Source organism: Vanacampus margaritifer, chromosome 17 (assembly GCF_051991255.1).
Source record: "Vanacampus margaritifer isolate UIUO_Vmar chromosome 17, RoL_Vmar_1.0, whole genome shotgun sequence".
Taxonomy (NCBI): Eukaryota; Metazoa; Chordata; class Actinopteri; order Syngnathiformes; family Syngnathidae; genus Vanacampus; species Vanacampus margaritifer.
The window spans coordinates 9891424-9915817 of NC_135448.1; the positions used below are offsets into that span (position 1 = coordinate 9891424).

Sequence of the window (24394 nt, forward strand, 5' to 3'; positions counted from 1 at the left end):
TTCTATTCATACTCTATTGTTCCTAAATTCATGGTCAAATTGCCATGCATCATTTAACAGCTGTAAACTCAATCGAATAGATTGTTTCCTGTAGCGAATGTTTTCATAACATTATACTTTTTATACAATTTGACGTACAATAGTTTCTTTTTTTAAGTATTTCATTGAATTACATCTGACTCAGTCAAGCGTCGAGAGAAAGCGCGGTTGACAGCTACAACCTAATATGATCGTGGAAATTACCAACGCAATAATTCGATTGGCTAAGAAATTTAGAGGGCGGAGCAACTTGACTTCCTACTCATCTGTCATTGGCCCACTCGTCCTTTTCTCCTTCCGTTGATTCTGAGAGCTCTCACTTAAAGATGATTTGACTAAGGAAAGTAACCACGATGAAGGAGCGGGTCTACTGCATAACTGAAGGAAATCAAGCAGTAGGGAAGTGATGCTTATTTGCTTTTCGGCGGAACGCACCAGGACGACCCTCGGAGGAGTTTCGCTGATAGTATGCCAGTAAGTAAATAACAACTTGTCCCGGTTTAGTTGTAGTCGCGCCTTAGCCTAGCTAGCTAACTAACTAGCTAAACCTGTAGGCAATCGTCATGACAGGTTCGAAGTCATTCAGCAAGATTAAGAGTGTGTGGCGGGTTGAGATTAATCTCAATGGTGCTGTTAAACACTTAACACCGAACAAGATAAAGCTTGCGGAGTCACCGAGGAACATTCGAATTTTGCTAGGTTATCAGACAGTTTTTATACCACAAGTGCGAATTGGTGTAGTGGAGTAATATGAGCTGCACATTTGCAATTACAGTACTGGCGATGGTTACAGTTTCCAGCATATCAGACTTGTGGTGTCATTTTCAACGCAGAAAGACTTGGCATCCGATTTTTGTTTTACGCTGCCGTGGGTGTGTTCTCTGGCAGACAAACTACTACACTGTGCAATGGTGAAGTGTTTATATCTGGCCAAGGATCATGTGAATCATGTGATGTAGATTTCAGAGGGACGGATTCTATTGTTTTAGTGTGTGTCTCCTAAAAACAGGTTTGTTTGTAAGAGGTGATCTTGGTCCTGTTTTAAGCCATAGAAAGGTATTCATAATTTTATGCACAGTATAGGTACTTGAGATGGAAAATATTAGACCTCCCTGTTAGAGGTGATATGACCTTAAAAAATCTCTTACTTTTGATTGATTTCTTCTTCTTTTTCTCCTTTTGCTTATAGAAAAGGGAAATGACAATGACATTATTCAAACTATATTTTGCTTTTTTTCCCCTACCAGTACCAAACATGCTTTTTGACACAAGATGAACCAACCAAAATAAAGCTCATTCACTGCCATTGGCGGCTATAGACGTCAAACATTAATATGAACTATTTCTATTAGTTTAACGTTTTTTCCCACTTTTGTTAACAAGAGTATGAAAAGCTAGATTTTTTTTTATTGTACATTAAGAACAGATGTAAAAATGTGTGATTAATCGTGAGTTAAGTAGTGAAGTCATGCGATTAATTGTGATTTAAAAAAAAATAAAAAATCGCCTAACACCCCTCATTTTAAATATTTTTTCTTTTAAAAAGAAAAGATTATAAAAAAAAAAATATATATATATATATATATATATATATATTTTTTTTTTTTTTTTTTTGAAAAGATTATTAAAAATTAGGGGCGTTAGGTGATTAAAATTTGTTGTAATTAATCGCATGATTTCACTAGTGGTTTTTAATTTTAATTGAATTTAAATAATTTTATATCTGTTCTAAATGTACAATCTTTTTTCCCCCTTGGTTTTCATACTCTTGTTAACAAAAGTGTGTGGGGGGGAAGTTAAACTAATAGAAATAGTTCAAAAGAATTTTTGACGTCTATAGCCGTCAATGGCAGTGACTGAGTTAAAAATAATTACTTCTCAAAATTGCAGTATACTTTCACTGCATTGTGATGTTGATTTGAATTTGATTAATTGTAGGGATGGGCAAGTACCGATACCAGGTATTAAATAGGGATGATTCCAGGCCTTATTTTTAAGGTATCTGTACTCTCGACAGCAGCCAAACATTGCTGTTAGTTTTGTGCAGTTTTTAAGGAAACATGCTATATTGTGATAAATATATTTTTTTTAATTATCTGTCATTATGTATCAAAATTACAAGTGGTACCGGTACTTTCTATTGGTATCGTTGAGTACTCTCGTATTGTTTTTGGTCTGGGGGGGAAAAGTGGTATTGAACACCCCTAATTAATTTTCGTACGTCTCTCACATCTTTTCTCCTATAAAGTGAATTCATATAAATCAATTGATAAAGTCAATTGATTGCCTAACCCTACTCAGCATTATTATACGTGTGGGCATTTACTGTATTTCTCAGGACATTTTTTGACAGCCAAGCTGGTCTCAGAGCTCGAGGAAAGCGTTGCGCGGCTTGTCACCAAGCATCAGGTGACCACACAATCCTACTGTTCTGTGAATTATCCAACCACGCTGTGTAATATGCAGCATTTGAATTCACTGCAAAATATGCCACAGTATTCGTTCTTCTACAAAAATGCAATGCTGGAAGTGAAGATTCAGCATCAAAAATCTATTTCTGACCGTAGATGAAAATTGTCACGTTAACCACATATGCTCTCGTTATTGAAGGAATTGTGGTTGGAGAGAGAGAGGATCGCGTTGGGTGGCGACGCATCACCAGCTTAAGAGCGTAGGCTGCTACAAGAGGTTTCCTGTCTGTTAGCGCTCTCCATCCATTTTCCATAACAGCAAAAACCGCACGCACTACCAGTCGATATGTCTTTAACTGAGTGTATAGGGTTGATAGCTTGCTTGCTTGTGTGAGTGTTCCCACCCCTTATGATCTACACGTAACCTGCTGAACAAGTGTGCCCAAAAAAAAAAATCTTAATTTTAAATGTCCCAAAATCGATTTTATTTAAATTATTTCATACTGTCTTGCCTTTGTATGTGTGTGCCTTTTATTGGGAGGGCTGTTCATGTTGTACCCGCTTTGGCCACTTAGGGGCAGTGTGGTTCCACGCGGTCTGATACACTGTTGAGTTGTAGCCACATTAGAGAGTAGAAGGAAAAAGTCACGATCAAGTTATTCCAATAAAAGTTTTTTTTTATTTTTTTGCAGCGTTGAGCCGTTCTTTTGAGTGATAAGTAGAGTAGAGTACTAATTAGCATTAGCAAGTCAGACTGGAGTAGTTAATTACGATTCCTTGATCATCTATAAATTGACGCAACAATCAAAAATCGTTCTTAATCAAAAATCGATTCTGAATCGAATCGCGCACCCAAAATTCGGAATCGAATCGTGAGACATTCAAAGATTCCCACCCCTAGAGAGAACGTATCAGTGTTATCTTATTTAAAGCCCAATTAAATTAATTATTATAGCCATATGGCAAAGCTGGTCATCTGACTAGAATACTGGCACATTGATTTGCTGTCTGTTTCATGTATTTTTTGGGGGGGGCTGGCATTTTAATCATCATTATTATTATTTTTTAATGTATTTTATTTTTTTAAACTTTCAGTCAATGTGGTCTTGCCAGTGTCTGTCTATTTGCGATAATCTAATCTTGTACGCTGGCCTGTACCACAGGAAAAAGCAGCTGGGGCAGCTCTGCGAGTCTTAATACCACCCACTTCATTGTTTCTGTCTTTTTTCTTGAGTTCCTCATTTCAAGCTTTCTATCACACCACTGACCCACATTTCAACATGCACGTGTACAGGGAATAAACGGGACGTATGCTTGGCAGTTCTCTGCTATACTATTACAATTCTGGAAGAAAAAAATAATCTTTTTTTTTTTTTTAAGGTCCTCTTCCCATGTGTTTTTTTTTTTATTTTTATTTTTTTATAACAAACGCAAAAATAAATTTTCTCATCAAAATCGCAATTCCAGTAAACGATATCACATTATAAATACCGGTAAATAATTTTGGTCTTAGCTTAAAGTATAAAATGGTAAATTCAATTAACTTTACTGAACACTTTGGTATTTTGTTGTCGAAGTCAATGCTTAAAAGACTGCAAAACTGTCAGTTCATCTTATGACTGTGCGGAAGCTTTTTCCAGGCTCATACTGTGCCCCCCCCCCCAAATATTTTTTTTGATTTTTTTTTTTTTATGTTTTCCTTCACGCTAGGATTAGCTAGGATATAGAATGTGATAAATCAACATCTCATGAGTGAACCAGTATGTAATTTATTAGGGGTGGGAATCTTTGAATGTCTCACGATTCAATTCTGAGTTTTGGGTCTGCTATTCGATTCAGCATCATTTTTGATTAAGACCGATTTTTAATTCAAAATTATTTGATTGACAATGATTTTTCTACAATTTAACAGTGTATTAGACCGCGTGGAACCACACTGCCCCTCTGTGGCCAAACCGGGTACAACATGAACAGCGCTCCAAATATGTCTCACGATGCAATTCCGAGTTTTGGGTCTGCTATTCGATTCAGCATCATTTTCGATTAAGACCGATTTTTGATTCAAAATGATTTGATTGACAATGATTTTTCTACAATTTAACAGTGTATTAGACCGCGTGGAACCACACCGCCCCTCTGTGGCCAAACCGGGTACAACATGAACAGCGGTCCAAATAAAGGCACACAAAGGCAAGACAGTTTAAAATAAATTAGATTTTGGGACATTTAAAATCGATTCTGAATCGTACTAAATGAGAATCGATTTAAAAAAAAATAAATAAATGGGCACACCCCTATGATTTATACATATATGGTGTGGGTAGCTTGCTCACAGGAACAGGTTTGTTCAAGCCAGGCACTGAATAAACACACTTACACACTGACTGATTACTTGACACATTCTTCCTCACTTCCTGCAAAGCTGATAACTCGTCCTGAAACATTCGCTAAATCTGTAATAATTCATATTCAAAGAGTCAGTATTTCCCCGAGCGTTGTGTATCTGTTTCCTTGTCTCGGGCCTTTCCATTAGGCTTTTTGGCACAGGCGGTGTAGATCGTAATGAAATTATTTTATTGACCCATCCGTCTCACTTCAACTGCGTTATGGTGTTGTTTGTTTTGCTCTGACTTGTTTAAAGTAATTTATTGATGTGTGGTTCTCCTTTTGAGTCGCCTCTTACCAGCTCGCATCGATTTGTGTCGTGATCCTCGTCTCGAAGCGCAAGCAAACGAGATGACAGGAGGACAAATACGTTCCCGATGACATAATTACTCGGCGTTGTGTAATCTTCGGGCGGTTGAATTTCTGTTTCTTGCTTGAGGCTGTCACTAGTACATCAACAGAACAAGCAATTTCCTTTCTCTGGATTTATAGGCTGTTTTTGTTGGCTTTTGCGTCCTCATAATTCATTGTCATTTTGTTTTTTTTTGTACTTTTGTGGTGTAACACATCGCAAAATGCAAGTATACTCAATTTTCAACATTTCTGTAAATTAGCACAGTTTTATAATTACAGTGGTGCCTTGAGATAAGAGTGACCCAGTTTTTTAAGCAACAAGCTGTCAACTGGACAATTTTATTTTATTTTTTTTGCTTTGACTTGCAAGCGCAAACTTGAGATCCAGGCCCCAGTTTTGCAGATTTTATTTGTAAATACGGTATTCTTAAAAAAAGAGGCCTCGAGCTTTTATTTCCACTTTCAGCTGAAGGCTACTGTCAAACAAAACTCAGATAATTAGACATTGTTTATTTAAATCTACTTAGCCTCCGTTATCTAAATGCTAACACACAAAAGTTAACTTTACAAGCTAACAATTAGCATCTATGTGGTGTTTTGTTTTATTGTTTACCCTTACACAAACTGCGCAGCAACATGTTGTAGACCTACCGTGGTATGCATTCTTTATCCTCAGCAATGAACGACTAGTTTTCAGTACTGCATCTGTTGTGGGTGTTAAAAAAATTGATTCGGTGATATTGCAATGCCAATTTCTCGTATCAATTCAATATGCTGCCATTTTTGTTAGAGGTATTCAACAAAACTTCTTACTTAGGGTTAAAAAAATATCTATATTTTCAGTTTTTCAGATTTTTTTCTTTCTGTTTTACAGGAAAAAAAATTTCTGTCAAAAAATATTTCGAAAAACAGGTTGAAAAAAATAATTATTCAGAATAACATTAATTGAATTTGTTTGTTTTTTTTAAACAGAAAAAAAATATTTAAAAAAAACTGGGGGGTGGGGATATTTAAAAGAAAAACAGAAAAACAATTATTCAGAAAAACAGAGCTGGTGTTCTGTTTTTCTGAGTATTTATTTATTTTTTTTACCTTTGAACTCCAAGTGACTTGTTGCAGACTCGCTAATAGCGTAAGCGGACACTTTCCCGCATACCTCCATATGCGATAAGATGGTCATGTTTACTTTCTGGCTCTCAATAAAGTAACAAATGTGTGTACTGTATTGTGGTTTGTTCTCTAATATCTGAGGGAAAACACCTTAAAAAAAATCTGAAAAACAGGAAGAAAAAAATATTTTATAAAAAAAAAGGGGGGAAATTACTCAGAAAAACAGGAAAAAAAAAAAATTTAAACAGTGAAAAAAATACTAATAGGGAAAAAATTCAATGAAACAGAAGAAAAAAATACTCAAAAAAACAAAGCTCCCCCAAAAAATTAGCCAGAAAAACAGGACAATTTTATTTTTTTTTCAAATGAATGCAATACGCTTCCGTAAGCCACAAAGCTTCTGGGGAAAAAAAACATTTTGTTGGAACAATCCAAAAGCAATGCCTGATTTTCAATAATTAGTTTTCAGTACATTATTACTTTCCTTTAATAACCACCGTGGTTTGTTTTTGCCTGCATGTCTCATTTCTTTCCCTCCATTCATTCACTTGATAACTATAAATTGCACTCAAGAAACCAATATGGTTAGAAAATCAGCCCTTAGGAGGGAAACCGTCTTTTAAAAACGACTGAGTCACAGCCTTATTTTGTCGTCCTGCTCGCTATTAAAACACATGCTGTATACAAGCCACGCTCGTTACATGTGACAGAACACGCTGCCACAATGCACTCATTTAATTTCACTAAACGCAGGCTTTTCCGTCTCATAATCCGGCTCCTTTTTTCCGACTCCCCCGCTTGTCATTCTCGTCGCTGCCACAGTCCAAAAATGGACACCTGGCTGCCTTTTTAGAGGCCATGCACCGAAATAACACCAAATAAAGCTATTAGTTTTGTGAAAGTGGATTTCAGCTGGGGGGGGGGACAGCACAAAGGGAAAGCGACGTGAATTTGATAACGAGAGTGTTGTTGGGATATTAGTTGTCTCCCTCAGCTGAAATGTTATTACATTTGAGTACTTATGTTTCACAAGGGGAGGTAATAGACTGAGAGTGTTTGTGCGTGTCCTCAACTCACTCGTTCTCTTTTCAAGCGGTCTTTGTGAAGACATACCAAACATGGACTCTGCATTCCTCTTGCCCGTTTATCCAAGGTTGTGTTTACTTTAACAGCGTATTATTATTATTATTATTATTATTTTGAGCTAATATTTTTGCTTTTTTACGTTCTCAGTTGTAGAGGATGAATAATGCTGATATTGGTTGCGCCCTGTCGGTACCACTTGGGCATTTGCGATAATCTGTGTCTTGATGAGCCATAAATACAGTCACGACTCAGCACTGCGCCACTAGAACTGAGTTTTGGCTCATTGAAATGGGATCCTCTTTAACGATAGCCTTTTTTTTTTAAGCTGTAATTGTGCTTGATTGTGTTGCTCCATACCAGATTTTTTTCCCCGTGTTTTGTTATGGGCAACTTCCATTTTGTTACGGATAAATCGAAAATGTTCCTAAGCGGAAATTTTTGCAAAATAGATTTTTTTGGTGATGGCAGTATGTGTGTGACAAATGTTTTTTTTTTTTTTTTTTCTTTACTATTGTGTTGTATAGGTAGAGGTGACGCCTCTTCAGATGCAGGAACATGTTGGCTATGGACCAAGGAGTGGTGGAGGAATGGCTGTCAGAATATAAGGTACAGTAAATGAGATAGGCACTGTATAATTAAAAAAAAAAAAAAAAAAGTTTTTTGCTCTTCACATTTTAAATACAAAGTCCAACTTACTAAGACCCATATAAAAAAATCGTTAGCGCTCATTCTCCAAATAAGAGGTCAAATGTCCTCGTGTCCAGCTGTTTGTCACTCCTACTTGAAGTTCACTGTAAAACGAACACAAAACAAAAAAAGAGTTAAACATTGTATATTTAACTCTTTGACTGCCAGACGTTTTCAGAAACGAGATGTCGCCAGTACCAGCCGATTTAAGCATTTTGACTGATCTTTCAAGGTCCACACAAAATGTTGTGTTTAGACTATGGAAACACACATACTACCAAATGAAAGATTGAACTCTCATCTTTCATCAGAAAAAAAAGTTTGTTTCTACCTTATTCCGTTCTTCAGTAATCAACAATAGAAAATGGTTACTTTCACCGAAATGCTCTGTTTTGAAACAAAAAACGGAGAAAAAGAGCTTTTTGTGAAACGATGTTATTTCATGCACTCTAGTGAATTGTACACTTCTTTTTGTCCATGAATGATGCCACAAACACCTAAATAGTGCTTTACTTCTGTAAAACGCTTTCACCAACAATGAAAAAGTGTTTTTTGTTTGCAAAATACGTTTATTTCCATTCAACAGTGTAACAATTTGACAAAACAATTTCGCAAACTATTTACAAATGTGTGCAACTGTGGTACTATTTACAATTATGTGGATGTTTCAAATAGAGTTTTTCTTTTTATAACGCTCCCCTGCGTGCAAGGAGAGGGAGCAGGGTTTGCACAACGGATTACTTTCACTTTCCATTGTCCGTTTCGCGTGTAGACGGCCTTTTTTTCCGGGGAATAGCAAGTAGCAGACTGTACACACTCCTCCGATGAATATGCATTGGACTCGGGGCACTCTTCGTCGTCCGCCTGAGCGTGGTCGGTTGTGCTCCGCGTTTTCCGGTGTCAGCATCGCTAGCCCGTGAACCTTTATAACGTCGTCATAGCCGCCGCGTCAATGCTTCCAACTTCGGCGTCAACCTCGGAGTCACCATCATCATCATCGATGATCATCGTCGTCATCAATGTGCTCTTTAACGTTGGTCGATGCCTTTCATCTTTGAAAAAAATTCCCAAGTGTGAGCTGCTTGCAACCACCATTGTTTGCTTCCTCAGCCATCTAGCACCGCCTCACGTCTTCTACTGCCGCGTCAACGCTTGCAACCTCGGAGTCACCATCATCATCATCGATGATGATCATCGTCGTCATCAATGTGCTCTTTAGCGTTGGTCGATGCTTTTCGTCTTTGAAAAAAAATGCTCGAGCGTGAGCTGCTTGCAACCGGTCGCCATGTTCTCTTCCCTTCCCCAGCCATTGTCCCCTCTAGCTCCGCCTCACGTCTTCTACTGACGCCTACCCAATCTTGTCAAAAGAGAGTCATCGCTGCCCTCTAGGGGCCAAAAATAGTCATTAGGCTCACTAGACCTGCTTGAAACTTTCACCACAGCTGGGCAAGGCTTTACTCCACCCGTTTCAACAAAAAAAAAAAAAAAATGGGTGGACGTCTTTTAACGTCTTTGGCGCTCCCCCGTAGGTTTTTGCAGAACGTCATTTAACGTCTTTGGCAGTAAAAGAGTTAAAGTTGCTCTCTGTAACAATTTGTCCCAAAAATATTGTTACAGCAGCTTTTTGATTTAACCATTTATGACTGAAACATCTTAGCTGTTCACGTACTCCTGCAAGCCCGTAATTAGGGTTTGATTTTCCCCGCCCTCCGTTTGCGGATGTGCGCGTTTGTGTATGTGGAAAAAGAACAGGTGGGCAGTAGTGATTCAAAATTAAATGTTCTGCTTTATCACCAAAATGCTTAATCAAAGCAATTACTTTCATTTAAGCCAGCTAGCTTAATGCTAACATAGAAGGTGAAACATCATAGGTGCACTAAATGAAAAAAATAGCATTGATGTTATGATAAGTATAAACCTGGTACCTGCAAAAAATGGGAAATCCGTTAGAAACCGATCTCTTCAATACAAAATATGACGAACATTGTCAACACCCACAGCGCGTTGCAATCTTATCATTTCATGAGTTTAAACGCAGACAAACTTTACTGTGTGTATTTCAGACCTTGCCTGACAGCGCCGTGTCAGCCTATGCTGCATCACTTAAAGACAAAGGTGCCCTTGTCCCGGCACTCTACAAAGTCATCCGGGAGAATTACAGTGAAGTATGGACCTGTTTTTCCCTACTGGTTACATCATATTTGAAGTCATGCTTTGGTTTTGATATGTTGTGTGTGTGTGTGTGTTTAAATTATTATTATTTTTTTAATCATCCTCAGCTGCTGGAGCCGGTGTGTCACCAGTTATTTGAGTTTTATCGGAGCGGTGAGCCGCAGCTGCAGCGGTTTACTCTTCAGTTCCTTCCGGAGCTCCTGTGGAGCCTTCTGTCCGTCAGCGCAGCCAGGGACCCTCACACCTCGGGCTGCATCGAGGCCCTGCTGCTGGGCATTTACAACTTGGTAGGGGAGGCGAGTGTGTGTGTGGCGTGTGTTAGTTGAATGCAATTTTCAAATATCAGAGGTTGGAATTTTTGGGTGGATATATGCTTCATTTATTTATTATTTATTTATCGTTTATATAGTTTCTTGATAAGTTCAACCCTAATATGTTTATTGCGCGGTTGTCTGATTAACATTGCATTTGTGGAATATGAATTAAGCAGCAAAATGCAGCCGTTTTTATCCATCTCAGGCCACTTGCGGTCGACTGAAAATGACATCACAGTTGCTCAGGTCGCGGCCAATCATGGCTCAGCTTCAGAAAACAGGTTAGCTGTGATTGGTCGTTCCTTGAGCCCTGAGAATCTGTGATGTCAAAATGGCCGCCCCTTGAGATGGATAAAACGAGTGCATTTTGCTGCTAATAGTTCATATTCCACAAATGCAACATTAGCTCATTCACTGCCATTGACGACTTTAGACGTCAAAGATTTATTTGAACTATTTCCGCTTTTAACAAGAGTATGAAAACCTAGAAAAAAGTTATTGTACATTTAGAACATATAAAATTTGTGATTAATCGTGAGTAAACTATTGAAGTCATGCACTTAATTACAATTAAAAAAATAATAATCGCCTGACGACCTAATTTCAAATAATCTTTTCTTTTTTTAAATAATCTTTTTTCAAAAAACACATTTTTAATAATCTTTTCTTTTCGTTTTTAAAATTATCTTTTTTCAAAAAAAGAAAAGATTATTAAAATTAGGGCGTCAGGTGATTAAAATTATTAATTGTAATTAATTGCATGACTTCAATAGTTAACCCATGATTAATCACAAATTTTATATCTGGTCTAAATGTACAAGTTTTTTTTCTTACTCTTGTTAACAAAAGTGTGTGTGGGGGGGGGTGTTCAACTAATTGAAATAGTTCAAATGAATTTTTGAAGTTTATAGCCGTCAATGGCAGTGAATGAGTTAAAGGGTATTGTTAAACATTCCTTGACAATAATGTTAAATGTGACCTCACTAGTCTAAAAATGACATTCTGATTAATATTACATTTGTGGAATATGAGTTATGAAGAAAAATCCATCCGTTTCTATTCATCTCAGGGGCGGCCATTTTGCCACTTGCTGTCAACTGATGACATCACAGTTGCTCAGAGCTCAGGCAACGACCAATCACAGCTCACCTGTTTTCTGAAGTAGAGTTGTGATTGGTTGTTACCTGAGCAACTGCGATGTCATTTTCAGTCGACAACAAGTAACAAAATGGCTGATATTGATAAGTGGAGAAGTATAGAACATGTAAAGATTTTTTGGGGGATTCACTCATTAAATCCCAAGGACGTAATTTTATGTCTTTTAAGAATCCAGAATCCATTTTTACACATGTTGGGGTCAAAGAGGGTCTGAAAATGGCTGGCACTGAATGAGTTTTAAGTGCAGTTTATACATGTTTACATAAAATTGGGTCATGATCTATCAAAAGTTAAGTGATAAAGCTGCAGATGGGTTTGTATTATTGTTGTAATCTGATTTAAATCACACTTATTTGGTAGACCTTAACTCATTCACTGCCATTGAAGGGTATAGACGTAAAAAAAAAAAAAAAAAATTTAATTATTTCTATCAATTTCACATTTTTTCCCCACTTTTGTTAACAAGAGTATAAAAACCTAGATTTTTTTTATTGTACATTTAGATCAGATATAAAATGTGTGATTAATTGTGAGTTAACTAGTGAAGTCATGCAATTAATTACAATTAAATTGTCTGACGCCCCTAATTTTTAGTAATCTTTTCTTCATTTTCTTTTTTAATTAGGGGCATCAGGCGATTACATTTTTTAATTTAATTAATCACATGACTCATAACTTAACCAAAAATGTTATATCTGTTCTAAATGTACAATAAATTTAAAAAAATCTAGGTTTTCATACTCTTGTTAACAAAAGTGGGGGGGGGGGGAAGTGAAACTAATCGAAATAATTCAAATTTTTTTACGTCTATAGCCGTCAATGGCAGTGAATGAGTTTTAATGAATCTCCCCAAAAATCTGTTTTAGTTTCTCATTTTGAAAGCTTTATTCATACGGTAGCCTTTCTTCCTTATTAGCCTACAAAGAACACATCACAGCTCTTCATGTTTGTATGTATGCCTCTTGAATGCATTTGGGCTGATGATCTGCGTGCGTCCGTGTCTCTCTTCCTGTCTGCATAGCGGAATAGGTCATGTGTCACTCTGCGCACACATTACTCTCCTCCTCATAATTGATCTGACATTAACAAGCGCTCAGGGGGGGGGCACACATGTTAGTGCGGGTGCGCACAGACAGGAGAAACGCTAGCCGTCACGATAACACCCACACATTAAGCACTAGTGCAAGACAAAACCCTCTGATTTTCCTCACCTACGGATGTTCTTTGTCTTCCTCTCTTCCCTCAGGAAATAGTTGATAAAGATGGGCAGAGTAAAGTATTATCCTTCACTGTTCCTTCCCTCTCCAAGCCCTCAGTGTACCATGAGGTATGACACACAAATGTAAAAAAATATATATATATATAATAATAATTCCATAAATGTACAGGAACAAAATGTCATCTTGGTATTTCAGCCATCTGCCATCGGCTCCATTGCCCTGACAGAAGGGGCTCTCGCCAATCATGGCTTGAGCAGGGTGGTGTACACGGGGCCACTCCTCCAGAGAGAAAACTTTACTGCACAAAACAGGTGATGATAGTTGTTTGTTAGTGGACTATCTGTTAAATGTATTCGCTTGTTTTGGTTACGGGATGTCTCCTTCAATGCCTGCTAGCATATTTTCAACCAGGATTGATACAAACTTATCAGTGCTTACAATTTGGTCATTTTGGGAAAAAGGTCTTTCTTATTTTTGGTTAACTATTAAATACATTCAGCTGCAATTAACTCATTCACTGCCATTGACGGTTATAGACGTCAAAAATTAATTTAAACAATTTCTATTAATAAAAATTCACTTTTGTTACCAAGAGTATGAAAACCTAGATTTTTTTTTTTATTGTACATTTAGAACAGATATCAAATTTGCGATTAATCGTGAGTTAACTAGTGAAGTCATGCAATTAATTACGATCAAAAATGTAATCGTCTGACGCCGTTAATTTTTTATTTATTTATTTTTTATTGCATCAGGCGATTACATTTTTTAATTGCATGACTTCAATAGTTAACTCACGATTAATCACAAATTTTATATCTTTTCTTAATGTACAATTTTTTTTTCTAGGTTTTCATACTCTTTTTAAAAAAAAATTAACAAAAGTGGCGGGGGGGGGGGAAGTTAAACTAATATTAATAGTTCAAATGAATTTTAGACGTCTATAACCGTCAATGGCAGTGAATGAGTTAATGCATTTTGGACATGTTTCAATGATGGCCAACATCAGCTGTCCAACCTTGTTTATTTTGAAGTTGCCGTTTTGCTTTTAGGGGCATCTGTCATGTCATTTAGGGGAACTCCAAGGCTGCCAAAATCAAAGCATGACCTCTTATCTGCTAAGGCCTCAAGATTTGTGTTGACGGGGTCATCTGAGATCTGAGGTGACGTGAAAGTCATCTTTAAAAAAATATGTCCAAACTACGGCGCTGGGGCCATTTGGGGCCTGCCGTCCATTTTTTCACCGCTCGTGACGCGTTCTGAAAATGACATTAGAAAAAAGTGGAGCATACTGCATAATCTTTTTTTTTTTCTTCAAATGGTAAATTTTTTACCAAAAAAAAATTGTCATTATAAAATATTTATTTAGCACTGGCATTTTAACAAAGCACAATATAAATTGAAATGTGCTCACACCGCAGACATGTTGGCTAATGGTACATTAAACACCAAACGAGGGTTGAGCATTTTCTGGCAGTGCGATTGCACTTTATAGTCAATAGACCAGGTGCGGCACGCTTAAAATCCACACATGCACATATTCACCAACGTTTAAAACAAACAAACAAAAAAAAAAAACATCTGTTCGAACTTATCTGCTTCGGGAACGGACTGCAAAGTCACAAACAGCGTCCTGTACAGGTCCGTCGCCACCCGGAGATAGTGGGAAGTGTTTCCGTGTTTAAAACTGTTGATAGCAATAGTGCTAGCATTAGCTAAAGTATTTAGCACGGTCACCGGGATGCCGGTAAAAAAAGTGGTAACGTTCGAGGGGCTCTTAAAAAGAAAAAAAGGGGAGGCGCTGCAGGAGAAAGAGGGGCGTACACGTCAGTTCTGTCTTTTTTCGACCCGCTTAAATGTTGTACACCAAGTGACGCCCAGGTGGACCCTCACCCTCACGTTTGTTTTTAATTCAAACAGACGCTTGTTTGCAGTGTTTTTTTTGGGGTTTTTTTTGCTTGCGTCACCACAACATTCTATTTCGGCCATATTCTTTCGGCTTTAATTTTATTGGCTATTTTTTGCCATTTTCGGACAAAATTTTTCGCTCAAAATTTTTGGGTGGCCGAATATTCGGTGCATCACTACTAATGTATAAACAATATATGTTTTGCTTCGTGGACAACAGTGGTTCCTATAAAAGGGCGAGGATCATTATTTAGATCTACTTAATATTCGTATTAGTATTTAATCATTGACATTTTTGCTTTGCGATATGAAAGCTGCACTGTGTGTTTTCAAAAAATTATTATTTTTTTGTTTCTAAAACCACATTTCTTGTTTTTCCAGATTTGAGGTGCTGACCTTCCTGTTGCTGTGCTACAACGCCGCTCTCAGCTACATGAGCTCCATTTCCCTCCAGACCCTCTGCCAGATCAGCTCCAGGTCCAAACACATGACCCAGCATTTCGGAATATACTTGCGTGTTATAATTTCGACTCTCACAAAAGATGACCTTTTAAAGTGGATTTATTATTCCACTCAGTCGTGCTGTTTGAGCAACTTCCCTGTTCCTTTGATTCAACTTCTCCTATTTTGTTGTCCGTTATCCTCCAGAGTGTGCATATGTGGTTACCCACGGCAACAGATACGGCGCTATAAAGGTATTAGCACACGGATGACGGTGACATCCGAGTTCTTGGTTCAGCTCCTCACAGGGATACACTATGCATTGTGAGTGTACAAAGAATGCCAACTTTTGTTTTGGATGCACATTTCCTTCTCTGTTTGAATTATTTTATTTTTGTGTGTTTATATTGTGTGTAGGTGTAACGGGGAAGCGGAACTTGGATCCAAAGCGTTAGATGACGTCCTGTATCGGGCCCAGCTCGAGTTGTTCCCTGAAGCACTATTGGTGAGTACAGTTTAAAAAAAAAAAATAAAAAATCTGACTCTTTGTAGGTGGGAGTGTGAACATGTGAGGCAGACCCACATACTCGCCAGTATATTGGCTTCACACTATGCTGCATTGTGTTGGTCTGTGTGTCAGAATGCAAACTGTGCGTAATCCCACTAGATTATTTACATGCTTTGCACTCTGCTCTGTTTAGCTGTAATCCTCGTGGGGGGAAGCAGATTGACATAAGCCTTCGGTATTACTACACCAGTCAAGGTGCATTCCTCCACAATACTAAGAACACGTGATTTATGGATTTGACCTAATATGATCTGTTATATGAATGATAGTTTTGAAATCATAAGAGCTAGTGTTTGTATTAGCGGTGTCAGGCGATTACAATTTTTAATCCTAATTGATCGCATGACTTCAATAGTTAACTCAGAATTGATCGCAAATTTTATATCTGTTCTAAATGTACTCTAAAATATAACGTTTTTATACTCTTAACATTAAAGTGGGACAAATGTTAAATATAAATATGGTTTCATCTTTTAGTCATTGATACAGTAATTTCATAACAATTCATAAAATTTAGTTTAAGTTAATAAAATGTACTGTGCTGTAAAAAAATAAGTGTGATATTGATTTGTGCTGAGGTCATTTTTCTGCCACCAGATGGCATAATTGCATTTATAAGACGTTGGTGACAGATCAGTGCATTTTTATTTTCATATTAAGAGCTATCCAATTTTTTAACATGAAGTAATTTGAGGAATTCTGCACATTTTTTTAAATTGTAAAATACAACTTGACCCCAGTCTCCACAAATAAATGCATGGTTATTAAATTTATTACTGCTGCATTTTGACGTGGACGTGTCTGCTGTGTTGCAACTGGAATTCCTCCAAAACAGGCGTTCTAAGTAAGGGGCGGTCATTAATCGCGCGTTTAAAAAAAAACTATTATTTTATGTCTACTAGATTGACACCTAATGAAGTGCATACATAACCTTTCCCCCATTTGAACAAAAGACACATTGTCCTGGGATTATGACCTTTTCCCACACTCTGTTACGTTTGTTTTAAGAAAGTGCAAAGACTTGTAAATACTCTTAACTCGCTGGCCTCTAAGAATTTTAAACTTTGCCTTGTGCATAAATCTGAAAGAAATAGGATTAGGATGTAGTGTTTGTTTTTTGGGTGAAAAATAGTTTGCATAGGCAAGAAATGGATGGAAGTTTTATAATAAGCATAACTCTTTGACTGCCAAAAACGTTAAATAACATTTAGTAAAATCCTATGGAGGAGTGCCAAAGACGTTAAAAGACGTTTGTTTCAAAACAGAGGTGAAACTAACCATTTCCTATTGCTGATTACTGAAACGGAATAAGGTAGAAACAAACTTTTTTTCTGATGAAAGGTGAGAGTCCAATCTTTCATTTGGTAGTACGTGTGTTTCCATAGTCCAAACACATCATTTTCTGTGGACCTTGAAAGATCAGTCAAAATGCTTAAATCGGCTGGCACCCACGGCATCCCTCTTCTGAAAACGTCTGGCAGTCAAAGAGATAATGAGTGAGGATCACAGAGACAGTGGATGACCACAGCTGCAAATGAGACCAAAATGACTGCAACGATCTTGCCCACAGCCCCGGAGCAGTCCTTGTTGACAGTGTGCGCTTCTTGCCATCTGTCAGGTGGGTAACGCCATCAAGTCGACGCAACAGGGCGCGGCTCTGAAAAGCAACACCAAGGAGGGTGCGCGTAGCATCCAGGTGGAGATCACACCCACCGCCTCCCGGATCTCTCGAAATGCTGTCACTTCTCTCTCTATAAGGGGCCACCGCTGGAAAAGACACGGTGAGCTAAATGCGCGCCTGCTCGCGCTGCTGTAAAATGAGTGGGGGACAACAACAACCAAAACACACGAGACTCGTATGCTGCACACGTGAAAGCATTTCATTGTCAAGTGTTGTCACTCATCACACGTTTGGTTCTTAGACTGTTTTTAAACTAGGCGATGCAGTCCAAATCTGTATACAGTCAACCAGTTTATCGCCAGGGATATGTTCCTGATCTTAACCCACTAAAAGTAAAAATCCACGATACAGAGAGACCAATAATAAGAAAAAATTCTCTCTAAATTATGTAAACTTATTAAAACACACTTTTTATCTTCTTTTAAAGGGATACTTGACTCATTGAGGCATTGTCAGCAGTAAAAAAATACTATTTTGTCCAGACTGAATTTGATCATTTCATTATTTTTCATGTACAATTAATACCTTTAAAAACTATTTTTCCCATTTGCTGTCAACTGAAGATGACATCACCCGTGCTGAGGAAGTAGGTACAGTAACGACCAATCATGGCTCAGTTTGCTGACCAAACCCAGAAAACAGGTGAGCCATGATTGGTCGTTACCTGCTTCCTCAGCACATGTGATGTCATCTTCAGTCGACAGCAAGTGGAAAAATTAGTTTTTAGGTATTAACTCATTTACTGCCATAAATTAATTTAAAAAAAAAGATTAAAAATTAAAGTCAAGAGGCGATTACATTTTTTAATTGTAATTAATCGCATGACTTCACTAGTTAACTCACGATTAATCACAAATTTTACATCTGTTCTAAATGTACAATAAAAAAAAATCTAGGTTTTCTTACTCTTGTTAACAAAAGTGGGAAAGAAATGTTAAACTAATAGAAATAGTTCAAATGAATTGTTGACGTTTATAGCCGTCAATGGCAGTGAATGAATAAAAAGAGAAAAGATTATTAAAAATTCAGGGCGTCCGGCGATTAAAGTTTTTAATCGCATGACTTCACTAGTTAACTCTCAATTAATCATAAATTTCATATCTGTTCTAAATATACAATTTAAAAAAATCTAGGTTTCATACAATTGTTAACAAAAGTGGAACAATTTCTAAACTAATAGAAATAGTTCAAATTAAATTTTGACATTTATAGCTGTCAATGGCAGTGAATGAGTTAATTGTATACCAAACATAATGTAGTTATCAAATTAATTCTGTACAAACGACTAACTTTTTACTGCTGAAAATGGCTCAATAAAGTCAAGTATCCCTTTAATTACTGGTTTCTAATTGTTAAATGGCCACCATCTCAAGTACCTTGAAATAAGTCCGGGTATGGGCCGGACACCGATACTTTGTATTTTACAATAGAATCCCTGTTTTTATGATTTATTTATTCCAGGAAGTCTAACTAAAATGGGATCCTTTGAAAACCAAAGCAATAGTTCCAATAGGAAATATTGTAAATCCAATTAATCCGTTCTGGACACCCCAAAATAAGAATTTTTTTTTTTTTGAGAGAGAGAGAGATAATATCTATAGTTCTTCATACACAAAACAGTTTCAAATAAATATAAATGTATACATTTAACTTTTATTAACAACTCATGTCTATCAACAACTCTCGCGTTCTGCTGAGCAGCACCTGCGCAACACGTCCTGTCAAGTCAGGCCTTCAAATTAAAAGAATCCATATATAATAAGTTTGTTAAATTAAAAAGATCATAACATAAAAATCCACAAAGTAGCAAGGGTTCACTGTACACATTTTGTGTAGCATTTTAGATGAGGTAAATTAACATAATCTGAAACCTTGATGAAACTCCTGGATGGTGCTCATTGGTTCAAATAGATTCTGCATCGTTGTTCATTTTCACAGCATGTTTTATGATCATATGTTGAGTTCTTATCGCTATATATTTTTTTCGTTTTTCTTTCTTTCATTGCATTAATTACTTTTTGTGTCTTGTTTTGTCATGGTCGTGTGTACCTACCTGTGCACATTGCCTTTTTTGTTTTTCATGTGTGTGCATGATATGGATGTGTGTGTGCATGTGTGTGCGTGTTGTTGAAACCCCCCCTATGCCGCACCAGCAGAATCCCAGGAGGTGAGTGTAGACAATGAGGCCGCGCCAGGGGGCGTGGTCGTCCCCGATATCAGTGTGACAGGCGTGAGCAGTGAACGAATGCCCAACGGAGACTCCCTGCGACCACGCTCCGACGGCCGCAGCCACCCGGATGGCGAAACTTTGGGAGGCGCTCCCGAGGTCAGCCAGGACCCCCGAAGTCATGAATCCGCCACGCGGGGGCAGGAGGTCAGGAGGCAGAAGTCTATGAGGCGAATGGTGGAAAATGAGAGTTCTGGGTCAGCCTCCATAGGGAGGAGCCAGCACTAAGCCCCTCCTCCCCCTTGCCCCACTCCTGGGGTAACCTAGGTAACTGTCTGTGGGGGCGTTGTCTGAGAAGCCGCATGATGACTCCTCCTTTTTTAACTACCCCTTTTTTCACTTTTTTGCACTAGGGCTGAACAATTGAACTCAAATCGACATCTCAATGAAGTAGGAAGCTCTTTCTCAAATTGCAAAGGCTTCAATTTGTTGAAATGATAAAGAAACAGATTTGTTTACATTATTGTTGTAATTTCATTTGCAAGTAATCTGCAAGGCTGAGTATCGATACTGATATTCAGCATTTTGACCAAAATTAGCATTGGTCTTTGAAAAAAAAGTCTGACGGCAGATAACATTAAATTAAAACTGTGTTGACTTCAGGAAACTATTAATTTACATTTTCAGTTTACTTTATAAAAGATAAGTTGCTCTCAACCCTAGAAACTCTGTGCCTTCTGTTTTTGGTTAGGGTAAATGAAAATGTAGCATTTCAAATATTTGGGAATTTTTTGGGCCATTTATTTTTAATGCCAACATCCCTTTTAATGAAACTGAAATCGGCTTATTTGACTAATAATAATCGCCATTAGTCCATATCTAATGCACTTCCATTCATATTATTGTTGTACTGATTAATTAATTGATTATTTGTAAAAATAAAATAAAAAAAACATTAAACCGCAATCACCATATTGCTTTTGCGGAACCCCCCCCAATTATTTTTCAAAATCGTTCAGCCCTAATTTGCTTTCTTACTCATTCAGCCCAACAGCTTTGACTCACTCTGACCCCTGTGGCTCCGGCTTCCTCACAATTTCCTACTAATGTTCCTTTAATTCATTACAAAACAAACAGTCCCAATCACAGCTGTGTGTTATGTATGTGACGTCAAATGCATCCATTCTGAGATGGTCTTATCCAACAAATTGTGTGCCTCATTGACAGCACTCCTGGGTTGCACCTGGACACTTTTTTTTTTTAGTAGACAGAAGCTGGACAAAGATATGCAGGTCTTTATTTTAAGTGTATAATTAAACCTTTTTATACATCTGATTACTCAGAGTATTGGATATTAAGGGCCTGCATTTCTGTTTACCAGTTGTTATATCCCACTGCAACATAGTTGTGCTTTTTTGAGTGACTAATTCAATGTGTTTTCCAATGCAGTCTTCACTTTCCCTCTGTGATGTCTCCTTGGCTTGTGTCTTCAACACTGTCCTTTCCTGTCTCTTTTGGGACTAAACATGTCACTCACTCACTCTCCTGCCAATAAAATACAGTTATTTGGCTGAGCTAACCTTGTGTTGGGGATGGGAGTCTGAAAAATAGTCTTGACGGCAGGTTGCTAGAAATGATGTCTTAGGCTGTGACGATGGTGTTTAGGCGCCACCTGCTGGAAGACACAAATACTGTACCTTGAAACGTTTGCCATGCAGCCCGTTACTTATTGCGTAGTTTTGTCCAAATTACCGCAGTGTAAGATCATCTGGTTTACTTTGGAAGATTTTAGAAAGTTAACCACAAATAAAAACACTAGTCAAAAATATAGTATTCTAATTAATTTTGCGTTTGTGGAATATAAACTAGGCAGCTAAATCCGCCTGTTTTTAGTATTTCTGTGGGCGGCCATTTTGCTTGTAGCTGTTGACCGAAAATGACATCACATTTGCTTAGATAACAACGACCAATCACGGCTCACCTTTTTTCTTAAGCTGAGTCGTGATTGGTCTTTACCTGAGCCTTGAGCAACGGATGTAATTTTCAGTCGGCAACAACTGATGACATTTTCAGTGGATGGCAAGTGACAAAATGGCCGCCCTTGAGATAGAAAAATTGGGTGGATTTTTTTGCTTAACCCTGGAGAACCCAAGAACCCTTTTCTTCTTTGGAAAATTATGAATTATACATTAAATGACTGCTATAAGTTCACTGAACACCAAAATATATGTTTTTTCAATGTTTTTTTTTTTCAGTTTATTCCCTAATTTAGGATTAGGACGAAATTTGACCCTTTGGGGTTTAGGGGTATCATTTCGAAAAATCTGAATAACAAAAACTGTCAGTAAACTATTTAGAATTTAAGAAAATAATCAATCAAATACACAGCTACATTGAACAATATTTTTTTTGTTTTATTTGTTGTATTTTAGCCATCTTGTCACCACCACTCTGGCTCATGTAAGTGCAATATTCATCCACTAGATGGCCCCATGCAGGGGTCAGAAGTGTCACTCTGGACTTTTGAAGTAAAATTTGTAAAAATAAATAAATAAAAAGTCTGTTATTTGAATAGCAGAATTTATAGTGGCCAAATTTGACCCCGTGGGTTCTCCAGGGTTAATTGTTTGCTGAAGCTGAGCCGTGATTGGTCGTTACCAGACCCCTGAGCAACTGTGATGTCATTTTCAGTGAATAGCAAGTGACAAAATGGCCGCCCCTAAGATGGATAAAAACATTTCATAAATTCGATATTATTTAGAATGCTGCAGGAGCACATCCAACATATTGTAAAAAAAAAAAAAAGTATAATAATGGGCTGAATGGCAAATTAGTTGAGTTAATTTGCTTCAGATCTCTTGTTAATTCTACTGTTTGCCTTCCTCTGTCGCGCCCCCAGACGCAGTGGATCTGGGTTCCCCGGATGAGCTGATGGATATTTCGGAAGCGGACGAAAGCCTGTGGCCAGGCGGCAGGACGCCCGACATGAACCCGCCCACTATCACCATCAGCAACAGCGTGACCACGTTAAACCTGGGAGCCAAGGCCATGAAAAAGTGTCGCCTGGGCGGGCGTGGCAGCAAAGACAAAGAGGTCCCCCTTACAGTCGGCCGGGCGGCTAGCGAGAGCGCCGAGGCGTCCGTCAAGCGCCTCACGCTCACCTCCAGCCAGTCTGTGCCCAAAGCGGGAGCGCTCAACAACCTGACGCGCACCGCCAGCGCCGTGTTCTCCCGCTCTTTTGAGCAGGTAGCCGCAGGTGCCGCCCCGCCGTCGGGCAACCACACTGCCACAGAAGCCAGCCATTATTCATGCAGCCTGCAGGAGGAAGGGACGGGCTATTTAAACCACACGCAACGTTCGCCGAGCATCAGCGTGCACCTCGGCTCGGACCTTTGACATTTTTATCATGAACTGTCGGATCCGATCCTGTGATTCTGCACCAGTAACCTGGAACTGTAAGCCATGCTAACCGCAAGGGAGCACAAACATTTTGTTTGCTTCTCTCCGTGTCTCTGCTGTGGATATGAAGTCACCTTGCAGATTCCTCATTTGTACATCGTCACCATGTCAGGAACAAATTGCAAGCTGCTTACAAGAGGTACATCTAAAGCTCATCACTGTGTGCAAAAGTATTTGGACATGATTTTTAAATGGCATGTGTTGCCTTTGCATGCCTTTTCCATACTTTTCCCTTCCCCACTAGCCTATGGGGGTAGATGTTGTGGGTGGGTGAGAGTGTATGCGTGTGCGCTGTCTCTAGTTTATGAAGTGTTTTTTTTTTTTTCATGCATAAAAGCTGCTAATTGAATGAAGGTGTAAATCTCTTGATTTAAAAAGAAAATGTTTCTACTGCTTTTTAAAGATCACTCCTTCCCCATAGCAATACAAACCTTACCTTCAGTGTTTGGATGTATATGTTTAAACCTAAACATTGTGGTCTGTTTGCACTTTGGTCCAGTAACAGATGTGCACCTTCACAAAAATCCACATTCTTCCCTAACAAAGAAAAAAAAAAAAAAGATTTGTAACATATACAATCAGTATTATTGTTCTGATTAGCAATAACGTCAACACCCTCCCTTGAACAAAATGAAACCGATTAAATCTCTAAATAATTATTACAGAGATGTTTTGCACTTGAAAGGCTAATAATATGTTTATGAATGACTAACTCTCACTGTCACAATCCAAAAATGTGGTATGAAAAGCTGGATTATTTTAATATTTCACCTAACCAACACGCTAGTTGTTTGTAGTATTTCAGCAATCTCTAGTGTTTTGTGTCCCAAGTCAAACCATCTGCATCACATCATCCAACAAACACTACTGCCACCTCCATCCCAAATGTAAATTGTCGTCTGTGTGCTATTAACGGTCCAATGATTTGGATGGACAATCAATGTGTTTCTGTATGTCCGTTTACAAATTGTGACTGGTTATGCTTTTGCTGTACATCATACTGTTGTTGTAATATAAAGATGTTTTTATTGGCCTTTTTATATGTCTGAAGATGTGCAGCTCAATGCTTCTGAAAATAAAGTGTTTCTTTGGACTCAAATGTGTTTTTGCTGATTGGAAAGTGTTTTGAGATTGGCTGCTGACCAATTCTAGGGTGTATCACTGGCTCTCCCCCCAAAAAAAACAGTTGCGGTTCCAGCTCATCTGTTGATTTAAAAAAAAATAATAATAATAA

At 38.0% G+C, this 24394-nt stretch overlaps 1 protein-coding gene across 5 annotated transcripts; it reads left to right on the forward strand.

The window, feature by feature from the left end:
• The first annotated feature begins 349 nt into the window (after positions 1 to 349).
• On the forward strand, positions 350 to 24253 carry hycc1 (hyccin PI4KA lipid kinase complex subunit 1). Of its 5 annotated transcripts, none has more exons than XM_077548908.1 (12): positions 350 to 513; positions 7910 to 7991; positions 10136 to 10237; positions 10352 to 10531; positions 12963 to 13043; positions 13105 to 13247; positions 15226 to 15321; positions 15493 to 15609; positions 15703 to 15790; positions 17472 to 17634; positions 19688 to 20028; positions 22601 to 22749. In XM_077548908.1, the coding sequence occupies exons 2-11, from the start codon at positions 7941 to 7943 to the stop codon at positions 19987 to 19989; spliced, it is 1323 nt and encodes a 440-aa protein (XP_077405034.1). In that variant the 5' UTR covers positions 350 to 513; positions 7910 to 7940; the 3' UTR covers positions 19990 to 20028; positions 22601 to 22749. The 5 variants fall into 5 exon arrangements, with proteins under 5 accessions (XP_077405034.1, XP_077405035.1, XP_077405036.1 ...); XM_077548909.1 differs by having other exon boundaries at positions 19691 to 20028; XM_077548910.1 differs by having other exon boundaries at positions 13132 to 13247; positions 19691 to 20028.
• Positions 24254 to 24394: the final 141 nt, after the last annotated feature.

Coding starts and splice junctions, on each gene's coding strand:
- hycc1 (XM_077548906.1), top strand. CDS start 7,941: ATGTTGGCTATGGACCAAGGAGTGGTGGAGGAATGGCTGTCAGAATAT. Junction 7,992..10,135: donor AATGGCTGTCAGAATATAAG/GTACAGTAAATG, acceptor TGTGTATTTCAG/ACCTTGCCTGACAGCGCCGT. Junction 15,610..15,702: donor ACAGGGATACACTATGCATT/GTGAGTGTACAA, acceptor TATTGTGTGTAG/GTGTAACGGGGAAGCGGAAC.